Source organism: Trachurus japonicus, chromosome 13 (genome assembly GCF_045865225.1).
Source record: "Trachurus japonicus isolate A0001 chromosome 13, Traja_1.0".
Taxonomy (NCBI): Eukaryota; Metazoa; Chordata; class Actinopteri; order Carangiformes; family Carangidae; genus Trachurus; species Trachurus japonicus.
Window position 1 is genome coordinate 12,149,401 of NC_140919.1, and position 17,915 is coordinate 12,167,315.

Here is a 17,915-nt window from a genome sequence, read left to right on the forward strand (position 1 = left end):
CTCAAGGCAAGGCAAGGCAATTTTATTTGTATAGCCCGTTTTTACAAACAGTTTATCTCAAAGGGCTTCACATGGCATCGTAACAACATCCTCTGCCCTCAGACCCTCACTTCGACTGAGGAAAAACTCCATGGAAACCCTTTTAACAGGGAAAAATCTGAGAAACCTCAGGGTGAGCAACAGAGGAGGGATCCCTCACCCAGGACGGACAGACGTGCAATAGATGTTGTTACAGACAATGAGAGAATGTGAGAAACATGGAAATGTTAACGACAGCTGAAGAAGGAAGGAAAGGAAGTTGAACGTTCAATCTGAATATTTATCGCAATCGCAAAAAGTGCAATATTCTGTGACGGAGAATTAGAGCCACATTGAGAAAAAGAAAAATCACAGACTTTGAGAATAAAGTCATAGTTTCATAATTGGAAATTACATCTGTATTCTCATAAAATTACGATTGTTTTACCAGAATAAAGTCAAAATATCATGAGAAAAACCGTGATATTATGACTTTATTCTCAAAGTCTGTGAAAAAAAAAAAGTTTCTCAATGTGGCCCTAATACTCCGTCGTAATATCCAAACTGCATGAGTGAAATGCGAACGCTCATATCTGACAGAACAATCACAATATATTGAATAGTTTTTTTATGGATATCATTGAGTCCCGTCAGTCTGACACACAGTTTGGGAAATGTAGGAAATCTCAAACTACGAGAGAGAAAAGGAAAAAAACTTTTTGTCTCCTGTTTAGTTTCAATACGCTCAACATTTTCAAATAGATATTGTATAAATAAAATGACCGTTCAGTGTAAATTCATCTTTGACTGTGTCGGTCAGACCAGTCTCTGGATATCTGAATGTTTCCTCTGTGGCGGTGAAAACACGGCCGGCGCTACGACGACGTCTCTCTGTTCCTGAGTGAATAAAAGTAAAAAAAAAAAAGAAGAGCTGATGAGAAGTTGTGTGAGTTTGATCTGATGGTTTCTGTTTCTGTTTCTGTTTCTGTGTTTCAGAATTCAAAGAGTGCCCAAGGCCTGGTGGGACTGAAGAACCTGGGAAACACTGTGAGTGACTGACAGCTGCTGCACATCTGGACACACACACACACACACACACACACACACACACACACACAAACCTCGTGCTAGAGTCAGAGTGACAGCAGTTTGTTGGGACCTGGTGACACACACACACACACAGGCTGTCAGTGTGGTGTGTGTGTGTGTGTGTGTGGTGTAATCTAATCAGAAGCTCTGAACTATGCACCAGTCTCTCTCTCTCTCTCTCTCTCCCTCTCTCTCTCTCTCTCTCTCTCTCTCTCTCTGACTGGTTTGATCTCACCAACCTCCACGTGCCTGGTGTGTGGACACGTGATAGGAGACTGTACACACACTCACAGACACAGACACACACACGGACAGAGTGTATGTGTACAAACCCAGTGGTTAATGGTGAATGTATGAACTCACATTTCCAGCCCAGAGAGTCGGCACTGTTGATATGTTCTAGAGGCAGAGCTGAGGAAACATCTGGATCGATCAGTCATTGATGTGTTTCAGGTTTATCAGAGCAGATGTGTTGAGGTGAAACACAACATGTTCATAACAAGGTGCAAGCAGCAGCAGCAGGTGTTTAGTTTGTTAGAACAAGGGAAACACGTTTATTCACTTTCTTACGGTAGTTCACATTTGGTCGTTTAATTGAATTGAAATCTCTATTTTCGAACATGCATGAAACAAAACTTAAACAAAATCTCCATGATCAGAGAGAAAATTAAGAAAAAAATATTTTTTTTATGTATTTAGTATGAAATAAAAAGCATATAGAACAACGTCTACAACAACAAAATGCAACAAAATGCAAACAAACAAAAGGACAGCATGTTCAAAAAGGAAGAAGAAGTAAAAGAACTTATAAAACTCCTACCCCCACTTTCTGTTTCATTATAAGCAAAATAACAGCAAAATTAACAACGCAACAGTGTATATATACAGTACTATAACAGTATATTACTAATGATAATAATAATGATCAATAATCACGATCAGCTCAGGGAAAACTCAACACAAACCAGAAATGAAAGAGTTTGGACTATTTCTTGGACTGTCGCACTGACTTGACTTCCCACGAGTTTTCTTGTCGTCGCTGTGATGTTGCCAGGCAACCGGCCGAGGCTCGAGGAAGTCACTGATCCCAGACAAGATTCAGTCCGTCACGTGTTGTTGCTCTCGTACAGAGCAACGAGACGACAACAAAGAGGAGATAACTGTCTCCCCCTGCTGCTGCCGTCTCTCTGTTAAACTAAACTAAACTAAACCAGCCAGATGTTTCTGTTTCAGTTTACAGATGTGAGTTTCCTCATTCAGATTCAGAATTACTTTATTTTTCTTCGTTACAAACTCCTGAATTGTAAGAGAAATCGACACAGGTAAATCAAATATTATGACTAAAATAAAAAGCAGAATAAAATAGAATAAGAATAAATAAAAAATATAATAATAATAATTCACATATGTACATGTACTTATCGATCTCTTAGAAGGAAAGTAAATATGTTGAACTATTCCTTTAATTAGTCAGCTTTAACTTCAGCGTGGAGTCAGATCAGCAGGTGAGGAATATTTGAAGTAGATTGTAAAGACACAACGGTGTAACTGATTCACAGAAACAGAAACAGTATGTATTAAATCTAACGTGGCTGTAGATGAGTCAGTGAAGGAGAAATGAACCAGGTGTTTTATTCCCTGTGCTCTGATTTAACGTGTGTGTGTGTGTGTGTGTGTGTGTGTGTGTGTGTTGTTGTTTTTCCTCTCAGTGTTTCATGAACAGTATCCTGCAGTGTCTCAGCAACACACACAGCCTGAGAGACTACTGCCTGCACAACTCGCACCGCAGAGACCTTAACAACAACAGCCGCACCAACACAGCCCTCATGGAAGGTGAGAGACCCGACCGGACACACACTCCGACACACACCCCGCCTCCTCTTCCCTCAGGACGCGACTCGGCTTAAAAAACAGACACACAAACTGATTCTGATCGCGGACAGCAGGTCTGAAGGTGACGACACGTTTCCTCAGGTCCTTTAAAGGGACAACGAGGAGTTTCTATTTGGTTATAAAAAAGTCTCACGTTAATGTGGATGAATCTACGCTACCCACACTTGTTAATGGGCCCATTTCAGATAAATATATCGTTTTGTCTCTATCGTTATTTTGTTATTATTAGTGGTGGCGGAAATGCTGGTCGAGCCGACCAGCTTTCTTTACTTTCTGTTTCGTGGCGAGTCATGAGAATAACGTCGCCGAATCGCCGTTTATGATCGGAACTACGACGGTATGTGATCGTCTTCGAACCTCTGACTTTAATTCTTGATGAATGAAAACATGAGTCTGTCTTGCGCCGGTCAAAGAATTATACAGTGTGCGCGGAGGCTCATAAATGTAGTGTGAAAACGCTTTGCTTTTCCAAAACTCCTCGTTGTCCCTTTAATTGAGAGAGGAGACAAACCTTTTGAAAAAAATCTCTGTAAACACGTCATCGTTTCAAGAAATATCTGCGTTCACACGGATCCACTGAAAACGACTCAAAACTCCGAACATCATAAGTGGATTAAATGTTGACTGGGAGTCGTATCAGAGCAAATATGACGATCGATTTTTTCAGTCCATCAACTAGTTGGAAACAAACCGTTTATCTGGAACTAACCAACTCACTCAGTTTCCCTCCACACAGATAAACGGAGGTTCGGGGGGCAAGTCAAGTAGTTTGAGCAGTAATTCAGTTACTAACTCACTTATGTTTTGGGAGAAGTAACGAGTAACTGTAACTTATTTTTCACTAACTTATTACTGATTACTTTTTAAAAGTAACGTGCCCAACACTGTCTGGGATCCATTTCCAAAAAAGTTCTCACCCCCCGTCCCCAGAAAACAATGAAACGATAAAAAAAAAAACGTATGCAGATTCATTGAAGCCGTAGGAAATCGTCTGGACTCAGAGTGTTGGTTTTTTTGTGTCGACAGAATTTGCCAAGCTGATCCAGACCATGTGGACGTCGTCCAGCAGCGAGGCCGTCAGCCCGTCAGAGTTCAAGACTCAGATCCAGAGATACGCTCCCAGATTTGTAGGATACAAGTAAGTTTCACTTGGAGGAACTGCAAGACTTCCTTCCCTGGGTTTCTTAACGACTTTAAGTTATTTAATGTCTCTCAAAAAGACAGAAAACAAATGTGGCAAGAAATTAAGCCTGAACTTTACACATCTTTTGCTATTCTCATTTATAACTCCTTTTATTTTATTATTATTTCACTGCTCCGTTTTATGTTGAATGTAAATGCCTGATTTAATGTATTTTCACACCTCAGTTTGTATCTTCAGTTTGCTTCATTTGCCCTTATAAAGAGTTGGTCTGAGTGTTGCTTTTACCTGACAGCTCAAGGTGTTTCCAGCTCTGACTGTGTGTGTTTGTGTTTGCGTGTGTGTGTGTCCTGCAGCCAACAGGACGCTCAGGAGTTCCTGCGTTTCCTCCTGGACGGGCTGCACAACGAGGTCAACAGGGTCACCGTCAGGCCGAGAGGCACGGTGGAGGACTTCGACCACTTGCCGTAAGTAATCAGCCTCACAGACGATGTGTGTGTGTAGGTGTATGTGTGTATGTGTGTGTGTGTAGATGTGTGAACAGGATTAGCAGACCTCCACAGACATCATTTCATTTTGATTTAATTTATTATTCGTTCCAATCCCAGGAATCGGAAGGGAGCAGGATGAAGGAAACTTACATCACCTGCTCCTTTCTTGAAACAAAAGAACACTTACATCAGGTGAAATGCAGATTAACAGTGAACAATACACAAAGAAGAATAAAATCCACAACCAGAACCTCCCATCACAACATGTTTATATAAAAATTCACCACCTTTTCTTCCTCCTAAACCAAAAAACATTTGAACGACTTGAAATACATTTCTACCCTTGGAGAAATGTAGTTTGTAAAACTATAGCTGAAAAAAAGTAGCTTTAGCAAGTACTTATTTAACTCAGCGTTAAATAAATCAACATCTAGTGTTATAAAACAAAATATAATAGCCTACAAAAAATCCACATGCCAGCAGAAATATGCCTCTTCACTCAGTTTTATTTGTTTAAAGAAAAAAAGCTGACATTGTTGGTCAACATACTGTAGGTTTCCCATAGACATGTTGGGTAATATAAAGAGAAAATGAAAATCCTACCCCAATAAAAAATACAAAGAGGTCGACATATTCTCAATAATGGTACAATAATACAACAGCAATGGTAAAATAAAAATGTATATTATATAGGTCTTTCCTTTATAACTAAATATTTCATGTTATTGGCCAAAATTGTAGCACAAAATATGAATGTGGTTCAACGACCAGCAAGTTACAGCAAATTGTAGTGAAGCTCTGTAGTTAAAGTCTTCACAACACTGGCAGTTACACAAGTTGCTGGTGTAGAGATGTAAACAGAGCCACGTCGTTAAGGCTTCATCATTAAGCCTTAATTTAAGTGTGTGTGTGTGTGTGTGTGTGTGTGTGTGTGTGTGTGTGTGTGTGTGTGTGTGTGTGTGTGTGTGTGTGTGGCCCGGATCAGCTGGATGCTCCAGTTCTTCTTGGTTATAATTATCAGTTATCTAACAGCAGCTTGTTTTAAGGGTCACGGTTAATCTCTGCAAATTTCAGCATTTACCCTCATAACAGGTCCGACAGAGGGAACAATGGAGAACAAAAAAAAAACAAAAAAAACATTTATTTCCAGGTTGGAAATGTGTTTTGAGGGCAGGAAAGTGTCTTTTTAAGCCCATTAATGTGACACTGAGTCTCCTGGATGTTTAAATAAAGTAGGTCAGGTCCATAATCCATCACACCGTCCGTCCATTTACCGTGTCACCGGCGTGTCCTCCTCTGTCCCCGCTCTTCCTCTCTGTCTCTGTCCCTCTGGATTTATGAATGAAAAACTACAAACAGTCTAACGTCTGGTCTCTCTGATCGCTCTGTGTGCAGGGACGAAGAGAAAGGGAAGAAGATGTGGAGTAAATACCTGGAGAGAGAGGACAGTAAGGTCGTCGGTGAGTACCAACAACAAAATCACCAAGTACACATCAGATGGTTTGTTTGTTTGTTTCCCCCCCCCCACGTCTTGAAATAGATTCACAGACCAGACGGATGTAAAGAATATTTTAGCCTCGAGTGTCAGAACGACAGGTTTTAAATCTAGAACAGTGGTTTCTGAGCTTTTTTAAGTCGTGACCCACTTGGAAAATCTCAGAAACGCTGGTGGCCCACATCCAACGCTGGGACAACACAGAGGACGGAGACAACTCCCAGAGATTTTTTTGTTTGTTTTAATGTTTTATAACAACCTCTTTATTGTGATCCTTTAGTTTTTTGTGTTTTTTTTTAACTTCATTGCCTTTAATAATTGATCATCTTGAGACTGGGAGAGATAACACTGTATAAAAGTAGAGCATGTATACCTTATCTAGTTCTGTAACTCAAAAAGGGATATTTAAAACAATAAATGGATACAAATAAGTAAAATGTTAATAATAACAATAGTTATTTGAATAAAATTTAACTTTTGAGGTATAAGAGTCTAAGGCGAGATAACTGGGGTCCACCTTCTCATAAAAATAGGTGTAGACATGTTTTACTTTCTGTAACCATTAAATGATCATGGGAGGGTTCGGTTTCATCCAGTTAATAGTAATAATTTTTCTTGCAATCATCAACAAAACATGTAATATATAACATAATACTGTGATAAACAGCTGGTCAGGAAACACATCTAATAAAAATAACAGAGAGTCCATGGGAAGGTTCATTGCCAAAAGATTTTTTCCAGTTCTTCTTTGCATTTTTCCAAAATATTAGTATTTTCGGGCAGTCCCAGAATATATGAGTATGGTCGCTGACCAGGCCGCAGTTCCTCCAGCATTTGTTGCTGGGATTGTTTTTGGAGGCATACGTTGTTAATGGAGTGACCCTCCCGTTTTTACCATGGACATAATCATCATTAATCACAGTGTGAACTAAATCACAAAGATGTTTGTTTAGTAAAAGATCCAACAAACATCACATCATCAGTTTTAGATTATTATTTTTTTAAGTGAAGATGAAACAAAAATGACCTTTCACACTGATTCTTTAATCCTGAGACAAGATAACAACCTAAAACAGGACCTGGTCCGACTGGAGACAGCAGCAGAGTTCCTATAGTACATCTTTATTATTTAATGCAGCCTAAAAAACCCAAACACATTGGACAGAAACAGACATTTGCGAAACAATAAAAGACAAAAGAGTGGGCAACACAGGGACAATAACAGGAGAGATTGTCATGTGCAAAAGTGGCAAAATAAACACAGTTTCTAAATTTCATTCAAGAGGGTGTAAAATTAAAAACCTCTGTATCTCCCAATGTGCAATGTGGCAAAGTATGCACAGTTTTAAATTACCTTGAAAAGTACAGACTTATCAGTCTTATCGCCTGGTATAAAATGAGTTGTTAATCATCTTTAATGTGTTAAAGATGTTTTGTTTTTTTCCAAGAAACATGATTTATCTTTAGTTTTTACACGTTTACACTAAAAGCTGTCTTACACATTTGTCAGCCCACTTGTAAAACCCTCTGTTGTCCACCAGTGGGCACCAGTCCACAGGTTGGAAACCACTGATCTAGACACTAAGAAGATCACAACAGTTAATATATTTGATATATTGTTATATTATGATTGATCATATTATATTATATTATATTATATTATATTATATGACAATGATGTTGTTTGATCCTGAATCTCCTCCTCCTCAGATCTGTTTGTGGGGCAGCTGAAGAGCTCTCTGACCTGCAGCCACTGCGGCTTCTGCTCCACCGTCTTCGACCCCTTCTGGGATCTCTCTCTACCCATCGCCAAGGTAACCACACACACACACACACACACACACACACACACACACAGATGAAGTCGTTGTCCGTCACCTTCACACGTCAGAAGTTTCCTTTCCTCTGTGTTTCATTCTTCCCAGCTCTTAACACGAGCTTCTCCGTTTCCTCCCTGTCTCTATCTGTGCTTTGCTCTGTGTTTGTGTGTTTGTGTGTTGTTATTGTGTGTATGTTTATGTGTGTGTTTGTGTGTGTGCGTGCTAATGTCATTGCATCTATGTTTGTGTCCAGAAGGGCCACGGCGAGGTCAGCCTGATGGACTGTGTGCGACTCTTCACCAAAGAGGACGTCCTGGACGGGGACGAGAAGCCGGTAGGTTTTATTCATGACCTTTAGTTTAGTTTAGTTTAGTTGGTATATTTGTCGCCTCATTGTACAAAAGAAATTACAGCTCAGCATAAATACATACAACATAAATACAACAGCTGGACGAGGTCTAAGAAAACTGAAAATACGCAAACAATAAGTAAATAAAGTGTACGATAGACATTTAGGTGTAGGCTGAAGCTGAGCTTATTTTGCCTACCTTGTTACAAATCAGGTTATATTAAAATTAACTACGGTATGCAATCTACTGTTTCCTTTTGTCAGCAAATAAACAAAGTCAAAAAAGAAGGAGAAAAAAAGAGAGAGGAAAAAACAGCACAGCAGTTTGACCCCTGTCTATATTCTGAGGGTTTTTACAGAGGGGTTTGTTGGTATAGCATTCACAGCCTGATTTATACAACATTTTATTCCTGAAAACATGGAGAAATTAGGGCTGGTGACAGTATTTTCTCATTTACAAAGTGATAAAAAGAGATATCCAAAATCCCCTCTGTAAAAACTTCTGACTCTAATGTGTCAACAAAATATAACAAGAATCTTAAAAGAAGCTTTATCCATTGTTCAGATTTCTGTTCTGGAAATGTATGCAAATTAGCACATATTTAATTAGATATTGCCTCATTTACATATTTAAACATAACATTTGACAAAACTTGTAATACAAAAAATATTTGTTGTAATGTAAGTGATAAACTTGGGAGGTTTCATGGTGACATCTGTCAGTCAAAATTTTTGGTGTCGGTTCTGATTGTTACATTTCGCTGACAGAGGAGCTGTGGTGTGTGTGATGTTTGATTGACAGCAGCTCCACAGTTCACACACTGACCAAAGCGTCTTGTCTCCCTGTTTCCTTGTCTCCTGCCTCCTTGTCTCCCTGTCTCCTGTCTCCTCATCTTCAGACCTGCTACAGGTGTAAAGCTCGGAGAAGATGCACAAAGAAGTTCACGATACAGAAGTTCCCCAAGATATTAGTGCTGCGTATCCTTTTGTCCAGAGCTCAGAGTGAAACACAGGATTAATTCACAGGGTTGGGGCGAGGCGAGGTGGGTGGGGAGGGGGTTGTTACTGTTTGTGTCAGAGGGATAATGTGTGTGTGGATTATGGATTTACTGCAGTTCAAGAATCACTGTGAGACTTAGTGGGACATTAATACTGTGCATTATTTTCTATTGGATTATAAAGGAACAGTCGGATGTGAACCAGTTTAAAGTGGAAACGTCGGCTCACACCAACAAACACACACACAAATTCTAAATGACACAGTTGAGCGGTGACGTCTTGAACCTGCTGCTTCTACAGTGTAAAAACAGTCAGTAGCCATGTTTCCATCCACTTTGAATTATCTGAAGATCACAATATAGTAATTAATGTGAAAAAAGCCGGTGAAAGTGCGTTTCCATTTAGAGCGGGTGTATCAGATAGATTTCTTGCAGTTTCAATAATTTTTGCACTGAAACATACATTACCCATGTTACGTAGCTTTTTTTTTTTTAGCAAACATGGCTCACATCTACCAACAAAGGGTAAATATTGCACAAGTTATAATGTGTAACAGTGTTTAAGCACCAATGAACTGCAACATACCGAGCTGTCGCCAGAAGACAGCGGCGTGAAAACACCTAGTGGTAGTTTAAATGCTACAGAAAACCGGCGGCAACCAGTGGTTTGGGAGCGAAGGTTGAAAGAAAGTTGAGGGAAAGCCTGTGGTTGAAGCGTTTTAGGACCGAGGCAACGTTTGAACTGTTTCCATCAGCATTTGTCACATAATAAGCCTTTAATCGATCAAGAGAAAATCCATTGAGATCGACAGCTCTTTTCTTTCTTTCTTTCTTTATTAGGATCCCCATTAGCACCTGCCACAGCATCGGCTATTCTTCCTGGGGTCAAACTTTTTGGTAATATTTATGACATTTAATCAAATTTTACCATCTCCAGAAGACATTTTTAATTTGATATAATTCAAAGCCGAACTCTCCAGGTCTGGTCTCTCCTCCTCTGAGTCTCTAACCCTCCTCTCCTCCATGTGCATTTCGTTTTTCAACGAAGCCGGTGAGAAATCAATCCAAGGAGCGGTGGATAACATTATTTATCACCTACCATGTTACCATATCTGTGTAGTCTTATCTGTCATCAACAAGAGATCCTACATAGTTCCTCTTTAATGAGCAAAAAAAAACGTGCGGATGGAAACATTGCTAGGAAAACTCAGCTTTGACGACGTCCACAAACGGTAGTAGCAGTTTGTCCTTGACTCCTCGTCCCTTCCAGACCTGAAACGTTTCTCCGAGGCACGAAGAACCAGCAAACTGTCCACCTTCGTCAACTTCCCCATGAAGGACCTCGACCTGCGGGAGTTCGCCTCCGAAAACAGCAGTAAGATCTTACAACAGTGTCTCTTATAAATGTTGCAGTATTATTGAAAACAACCAGCTGCTTCAGTTTAAACCTCCGTTGTCTTCATGAATCCGTGTCTAACCGGTTTGTTCCTGTTCTGTTCCTGCAGTAAACGCCGTCTACAACCTGTACGCAGTGTCCAACCACTCAGGCACCACGATGGGCGGCCACTACACAGCTTACTGTCGCAACCCCAACTCGGGGGAATGGTACACCTTCAATGACTCCAGGTGGGCTTTTCTTTTTTTTTTTAACTTGACGAGGCTGTTCCCATGGTTACGTCGCGATGACGTCACAAAACCTGCTTTGAAAACTGAAACTTGATTCGCGTTTGTTTTAAAACAAACTCTGCCGACGAGGACCGAGCTGATCCCAGATTCATTTTCAAAGTAATTAGTTATAGTTACTCGTTACTTTCCCAAAAAACTGAGTTACCACATTATAAAAGTAACTAATTACCAGGAAAAGTAACTATTGCGTTACTTTTTTATAAAATGGTCAAATATGTCAAATTACTCGAACTCCGCCCCCCCTAACTCCACGTTTTTCTGACAAGTTGATGGACTGAAAGAAAAGTGTAGATATAACAGGTGTATTCATTTTTTGTGACGAGAGTTCTTGAGCCAAGTAACGGCAAGTTTTATTGTCAGCAACGGTAACAGCGTTGTAACGGGGGAAACAGTAACTTTTTTTGATTACTTGTTACTGAAAAAAGTAGCGCAGTTTATTTACAATGCCTTTATTCCGTCTCTGTTCATCAGACTTAAACGGAGTTATTCTCCCACAATGCAACACTCAGAGGCTGGAGGGAGACAAATGAAACTGAGCTGAAGGAAAAAGCTCCGGAAAAATCTAGATGAAATAATTCAATAAGATATTTATTAGAAATATTAGTAATGAATCTATTTCAGTCAGTTTAGTGTTTTCTAACTAACGCTGCACAGTGGTGATACGTACGCAGCAAACACACATAAGAGTGCAAGGGTTTATTTTACTTCATTTCGTCTCTTTCGTCTGTAGATTTCTCCTAAATTCACCAAAAGGTAGTCTGACCCATGTCATGTCAGGTATCTCTCTCCTGAACTATGATGTGGGCTCCACAAATTGTAGTTCCCTTGTATCAGCAACAAAAGTATCAAAAACAAAAGTACAATTGACAATATCAATCTGGAATTTTACAATACAAGTCTTTAAAGGCCGTTTTCTCAAAATGAGTTTTTCCTCAGACTCTGAGTTAGAAATCTCCACTTCAGCAGCACTTACAGACACCAAACCTTCCAGTTTTATCTCTTTCTATATCCTGAATGTTTTTACAGAGGGGATTGTTGATTTATCATTCACAGCCTGATTTATACAACATTTTATTACTAAAAACATGGAGAAAATTGTTTTTTTTAGGGCTGTTGACAGTATTTTCTTATATATCCAAAATCCTCCTCTGTAAAAACTTAACAAAATAAAACAAGAAGCTTTATCCATTGTTCAGAACGAGATTGTAAGGGTTTATAACACAGTTTTGTAGCATCCACTGTGATTTTATTTTGAAAATATCAAATAGACGAGTCGACATGCCGTGGTAGCTCCGGGTTTTTCACCCTCTGTCTTCACCGTGACTCTGTTTCTGACCCGTCTCCTCCCTCTGTCCGTCCAGAGTAACGCCAATGTCCTCCAGCCAAGTGCGCAGCAGCGACGCCTACGTCTTGTTCTACGAGCTCGCGTCCTCCTCGCGGATGTGAAGCGTCGCCGAGGACGACGGCCGCAGCACCACGCTGACTGACGGACGGACGGACGGAGGGAAAATGAGAGTGACGGTGGAGCCAGGCCTGTTGTGGACTTGTACTTGGACATTAATCACACACACACACACACATAAACACACACACACACACACACACACACTCTCTCTCTCACACACACACACACCTGGAGGCTGCTGCTCAGAGACTCTGGACGCCACGGGAACCTGATCGACCGGCGCTGCTCTGTCTCTCTCTCTCTGTCTGTCTCAACTCTGGGTGGAGGTGTGTGTTCACTGTGTGTGTGTGTGTGTGTGTTCACTGTGTGTGTGTGTGTGTGTGTGTGTGTGTATGTGTGTGTGTGTGTGTGTGTGTGTGTGTGTGTGTGTGTGTAAGTGTACGAGGCTGACACCACAGGGCAATAATCCCGTCTGAGCGACCAGCCGGTGAATCCGTCTCCCTCTCTATGCACTGCAAACCGAACTCTCCTGACTGCGCCTTCGCTTCTTCTCCTTCTTTCTTTTCTCTTCTCTTCTCTTCTCTTCTCGTTTCTTTTTTTTTTGTTGCCTCGAACCATTAAAACTGACATGTTGCATTTTTTTTGTGACTTTTTTCTGCTTTGAATTTATGTCGTTTTTATGGAGTTTTTTGTTTTAGTTTTTTTCGTTTGTTTTTGGAGGGGAAGGGAGGAGGAGGAGGATCATCACCATCATCATCATGAGACTCTCGATCATCGTCACCTCCTCCTTCTTCACTCTGGACTGTGAATAAACTGCTCAGACCTGGTCCAAGTGGGAGGAGCTTACACCTCCTCTTCCTCCTCCTCCTCCTCCTCTACACCACGACACTCCCACATCTTCACCTCCTCTTTGTTTTTTTTCTCTGCGTGGTCATCATCGGGGGGGAAAGCCAGTGGCACTGTGAGCGTTACATGTTTTCAGAGGACGAAACCTCCTCTTAACTTGTGTTTAATTTAATTTTGTTTTTTTGTTTTTTTGTTTCTCCCACGTGTGGCTGCTACTGATGTTTTAAAAAAAAAAAAAAAAAGTGCTGTGAATGAGTGGATGAGCGGTCGGTCCCAGCGCTGATCCGCTCTAAGTAAAAGGGTTAATGAATGAATTAACTAGACGTCGATAATAACGGTAACAATCCTCGTCGTCAGGTCGGGGTCTTTTCTTCCTCTCTTGTTTCATGCCATTGAACAACACGGAAAGAATGTTTTAAAGAATTTAAAAAAAAAAAAACACACAAAAAAAAACACTATATCTGTATATTTTTATATTCTGATGCAATATAGAGAATGTACTATTCAATGGTGCTGAAAATGACCCATAACTGTTTTCAGTTGGTTTATTTACCAGGTTTCAAGAGAGAAAAAAAAGTTATTATTTATGCTTACAGGTGATAATGTGATGAGTCACACTTTTTAACAGTGGCAGTCAAACACATGAGTACATAAATATATATATAAATATAAATATATATATATATATATGAATAAAAGTCAACAAAATGGTGGTTTTACTTCGACTCTTTGTCTTTTTTTTGGCTTCACTCTTATCAGCATGTAAAGATGTTTAAAGGAGGAAACAACAGTGGAGACTAGTGGACAGGTGAGGAACTGCACGTCTGTATTGACTGACAGGAGATGGTGAAGTTTTTAGACCGTCTGAGTTTTTGTTTTTTGTAATTCCCTTTTTTATTGATTTTTCAAAGGAAACATAAAGCAGCATTACACAGATCAGATATATGACAGAGTACTAGGGCCAAAAAAAACACAGACTTCAAGAATGTAGTCATAAATATAAAGTTGTATATTTCCTATGAGAAAAAAGTCATAACATTACAAGAATAAAGTCGTAAATTTACGAGAATAAAGAAGTAAATTTACAACTTTATTCTCGAAGTTTGTGGTTTTTTTTATTTGTCAATGTGGCCCTAATACTCTGTCATACAGATACGTTACAAATAATAAAATATATGAACACAAGACAAAGAAAATAAACATCTACAGTATATACACAGATATGTCAGATCCCAATTTATAACTTTCGTCCTGCTATAACTGGCAGTAACAGAAAGTATCGGCTGCTACTCGCACCTTACAATACTAAAAACAAAGAAGAGGAAACATTACACAACTTTGCCATAACAAATATTTCTCCATAATGTTGAAATAATAGAATACAAGTGTTTTCTTAGATTTTATTCATAATAAGGAGTTTAACAGTGATACAACTGATGAAGTTTCTTCTGACCATGACATAAAAAAAAGAAAGAAAAAAAAGTCTTAATCTGGTTGAATAACGCGTCCATCTGCCAGCTGAGTCTTTACAGACCTGGGCTGAAGTCACACTTGTTAAGTGCTATAATTCATGTCACACACACACACACACACACACACTGCTCTCTGATCAGCTGATGGTTATGGAGGTGTGTGTGTGTGTGTGTGTGTGTGTCGGCCTGGCCTACTTCCTGCTGCTCCATTATCCCTGCGTGGCCTATTTTATTCCTGTGGTCCGAGCCTCAGCAGCAGCAGCAGACAGGAATAGACCTACAGACCATAAAGATCATAACATGGTGATGAACCTGGTCCTCCGTCCACACACTGATCCATCATCTCGACAGAGGATTAGCTGCTGCTTCCGGGAAGACGAGCATCCATCATCATGTCGTCGTCATCTGATGGAGACGGAGACGAGCCGAGTTTAATCCTGAAATGTAGAACAAACAAACAATGAGCTCAGTTTCTGTTTCTCACCGTGTGAGTCTGGGTTTAGATAACGACACGAGTCAGAGTTCAGATTGAGGAATAATCTGGACTCTTCAATAATCTGTGGCCAATGTTAGTTAGTTTGTGCCCAACAGCGCCCTCAGTGGCCACCAGTGGTAACTACAGGTTCATTGTGTGATGAAAAACTGGAATTTGAAATAATTATAAAAGAGTTTTTTCTAGGATGAAAACACAAACTGTTCCAGTTTTTCTTATTGTGCATCTGCAGCATGAAAAAAAATCTAAAACTTTACTCACTTTGATTCTCTAAATCTGTAACAACATCAGACTTTAGCTCCACATTTTCCTTTACGTAAGGAGTTTATTTATTCTTAACATTTTTGTGATTTTATTGTTGTTTTATTACTTTATTATTTGATATGTTTATGTATAATAAGATAACACTAAAGCTACAGAACTACTGTGATACTCTGTGTCACTGTGTGCGTGTGTGTGTGAGTCACACTATATGTGTGGTTTAGATAACGAGACGAGTCAGAGTTCAGACTGAAGAATAAATCTGAATCCAGATTTGAATACTTTAACAATCTGTGGCCAATGTTTGTTAGTTAGTTTGTGCCCAACAGCGCCACCAGTGGCCGCCAGTGGTAACTACAGGTTCATGATGAGATCACCCTGATGAGTTTGTGTTTTCATCCTAGAAAAAACTATTTTATAATTATTTCAAATTCCAGTTTTTCTTATTGTGCAGCTGCAACATGAACCTGCAAGAAAAAAATCTAAAACTTTACTCACTTTGATTCTCTAAATCTGTAATATAACATCAGACTTGAGCTCCACATTTTCCTTTACGTAAGGAGTTTATTTATTCTTAACGTTTTTATGATTTTATTGTTGTTTTATTTCTTTATTATTTGACATGTTTATGTATAATCAGATAACACTAAAGCTACATAACTACTGTGATACTCTGTGTCACTGTGTGTGAGTCTGGGTTTATATCACAAGACGAGTCAGAGTTCAGACTGAAGAATAATCTGGACACTCAATAATCTGTGGCCAATGTTAGTTGGTTCGTTAGTTTGTGCTCAACAGCGCCCTCAGTGGCCACCAGTGGTAACGACAGGTTCATGGTGAGGGTTAGGGTTGTGTTTTCATCCTAGAAAAAACTCTTTTATAGTTATTTTCAATTCCAGTTTTTCTTATTGTGCAGCTGCAACATGAACCTGCAAGAAAAACATCTAAAACTTTACTCACTTTGATTCTTTAAACCTGTAACAACAACATCAGACTTTAGCTCCATAGTTTCCTTTAGGAAAGGGGTTTATTTATTCTTAATGTTTTTGTGATTTTATTGTTGTTTTATTACTTTATTATTTGACATGTTTATGTATAATCTGATAACACTAAAGCTACAGAATTACTGTGATACTGGTGTGTGTGAGTCTGGGTTTAGATCACGAGACGAGTCAGAGTTCAGACTGAAGAATAATCTGGACACTTCAATAATCTGTGGCCAATGTTAGTTAGTTAGTTTGTGCCCAACAGCGCCCTCAGTGGCCGCCAGTGGTAACTACAGGTTCATGGTGAGATCACCCTGATGAGTTTGTGTTTTCATCCGAGAAAAAACTATTTTATAATTATTTAAAATTCCAGTTTTTCTTATTGTGCAGCTGCAACATGAACCTGCAAGAAAAAGAAAAAAAAAACTTTACCCACTTTGATTCTTTAAATCTGTAATATAGCAACACTTCAATAATCTGTGGCCAATGTTAGTTAGTTAGTTAGTTAGTTTGTGCCCAACAGCGCCACCAGTGGCCATCAGTGGTAACTACAGGTTCATGGTGAGATCACCCTGATGAGTTTGTGTTTTCATCCTAGAAAAAACTATTTTATAATTATTTCAAATTCCAGTTATTCTTATTGTTCATCACCAACATGAACCTGCAAGAAAAAAAAACTAAAACTTTACTCACTTTGATTCTTTAAATCTTTATTTTTATTTATTTTTTACTTTTTTTTTTACACATTAATGAACATCAGTACGGGTGTAGTACTACAGATGTAAATGCGTCAGAGTTAGCAGACTGCTGATTTGCATCCGCAGTCCCTTGGCAGGTAATAAACAGACAGAAAATACACAAAGAATTATACAGTGATTCACATCATATTTAAACATTCATACATAGTATATACATAAAGTGCATGTCAGCATGAGCTCTATGAAGTGCCGGGTATAAAGTGCAAGTGCAAGTTTAAATAGACAAAGTGCATGTCTAAATGGATGGATCCAGATGTGATGGCCGCTTGGGGTGGACCAAGACATTGGAGACTTCGGTAGCAGCAGGTGTGTAAGTCCCATTCACACACATACTTACAAGGACAATGTGCAGTATAGAAAAAATAAGACAGTCTATAACACCTTTGTTTTATTTATTTCTACTCCGATGCTGTGAACGTTGGTCTGAGAGAGAGACAAACACAAACCTGTCTCTGCCTGTTCTGTATGTGTGTGTATGTATGTATGATATGGACTTATTTACTGTAATAAAGTGATGAAAATTCAAAAAAAAAAGAAAAAATAAGACAGGTGCAATGCATGCATACATACGTATATGTAGGCATGCACTGCACAATAACAAGAAAACCAAACGATTGCCCACACAAAAAAACAAGGCAAGTGCAGTGCACGCATACATTGTAATATAACATCTGTAATCTAACATCACACTTTAGCTCCACATTTACACGTTTA

The 17,915-nt window shown here is 39.3% G+C and overlaps 1 protein-coding gene across 6 annotated transcripts in view; it reads left to right on the forward strand.

The window, feature by feature from the left end:
- Nucleotides 1-13,950, forward strand: part of usp2a (ubiquitin specific peptidase 2a) — a 63,787-nt gene extending 49,837 nt beyond the window's left edge. For 3 of the 6 annotated variants that reach the window (XM_085794844.1, XM_085794845.1, XM_085794847.1), the window contains 11 exons: nucleotides 1,015-1,065; nucleotides 2,817-2,940; nucleotides 4,027-4,138; nucleotides 4,498-4,608; nucleotides 6,028-6,092; nucleotides 7,838-7,941; nucleotides 8,201-8,281; nucleotides 9,196-9,274; nucleotides 10,565-10,669; nucleotides 10,800-10,920; nucleotides 12,342-13,950. In XM_085794844.1, coding sequence (XP_085650970.1) covers nucleotides 1,015-1,065; nucleotides 2,817-2,940; nucleotides 4,027-4,138; nucleotides 4,498-4,608; nucleotides 6,028-6,092; nucleotides 7,838-7,941; nucleotides 8,201-8,281; nucleotides 9,196-9,274; nucleotides 10,565-10,669; nucleotides 10,800-10,920; nucleotides 12,342-12,426 — 1,038 coding nt within the window. In that variant the 3' untranslated portion in view covers nucleotides 12,427-13,950. The remainder of the gene's footprint in view (nucleotides 1-1,014; nucleotides 1,066-2,816; nucleotides 2,941-4,026; nucleotides 4,139-4,497; nucleotides 4,609-6,027; nucleotides 6,093-7,837; nucleotides 7,942-8,200; nucleotides 8,282-9,195; nucleotides 9,275-10,564; nucleotides 10,670-10,799; nucleotides 10,921-12,341) is intronic. The other 3 variants (XR_015037444.1, XR_015037445.1, XM_085794846.1) reach the window with 3 other exon arrangements.
- The last annotated feature ends 3,965 nt before the right edge of the window (nucleotides 13,951-17,915 follow it).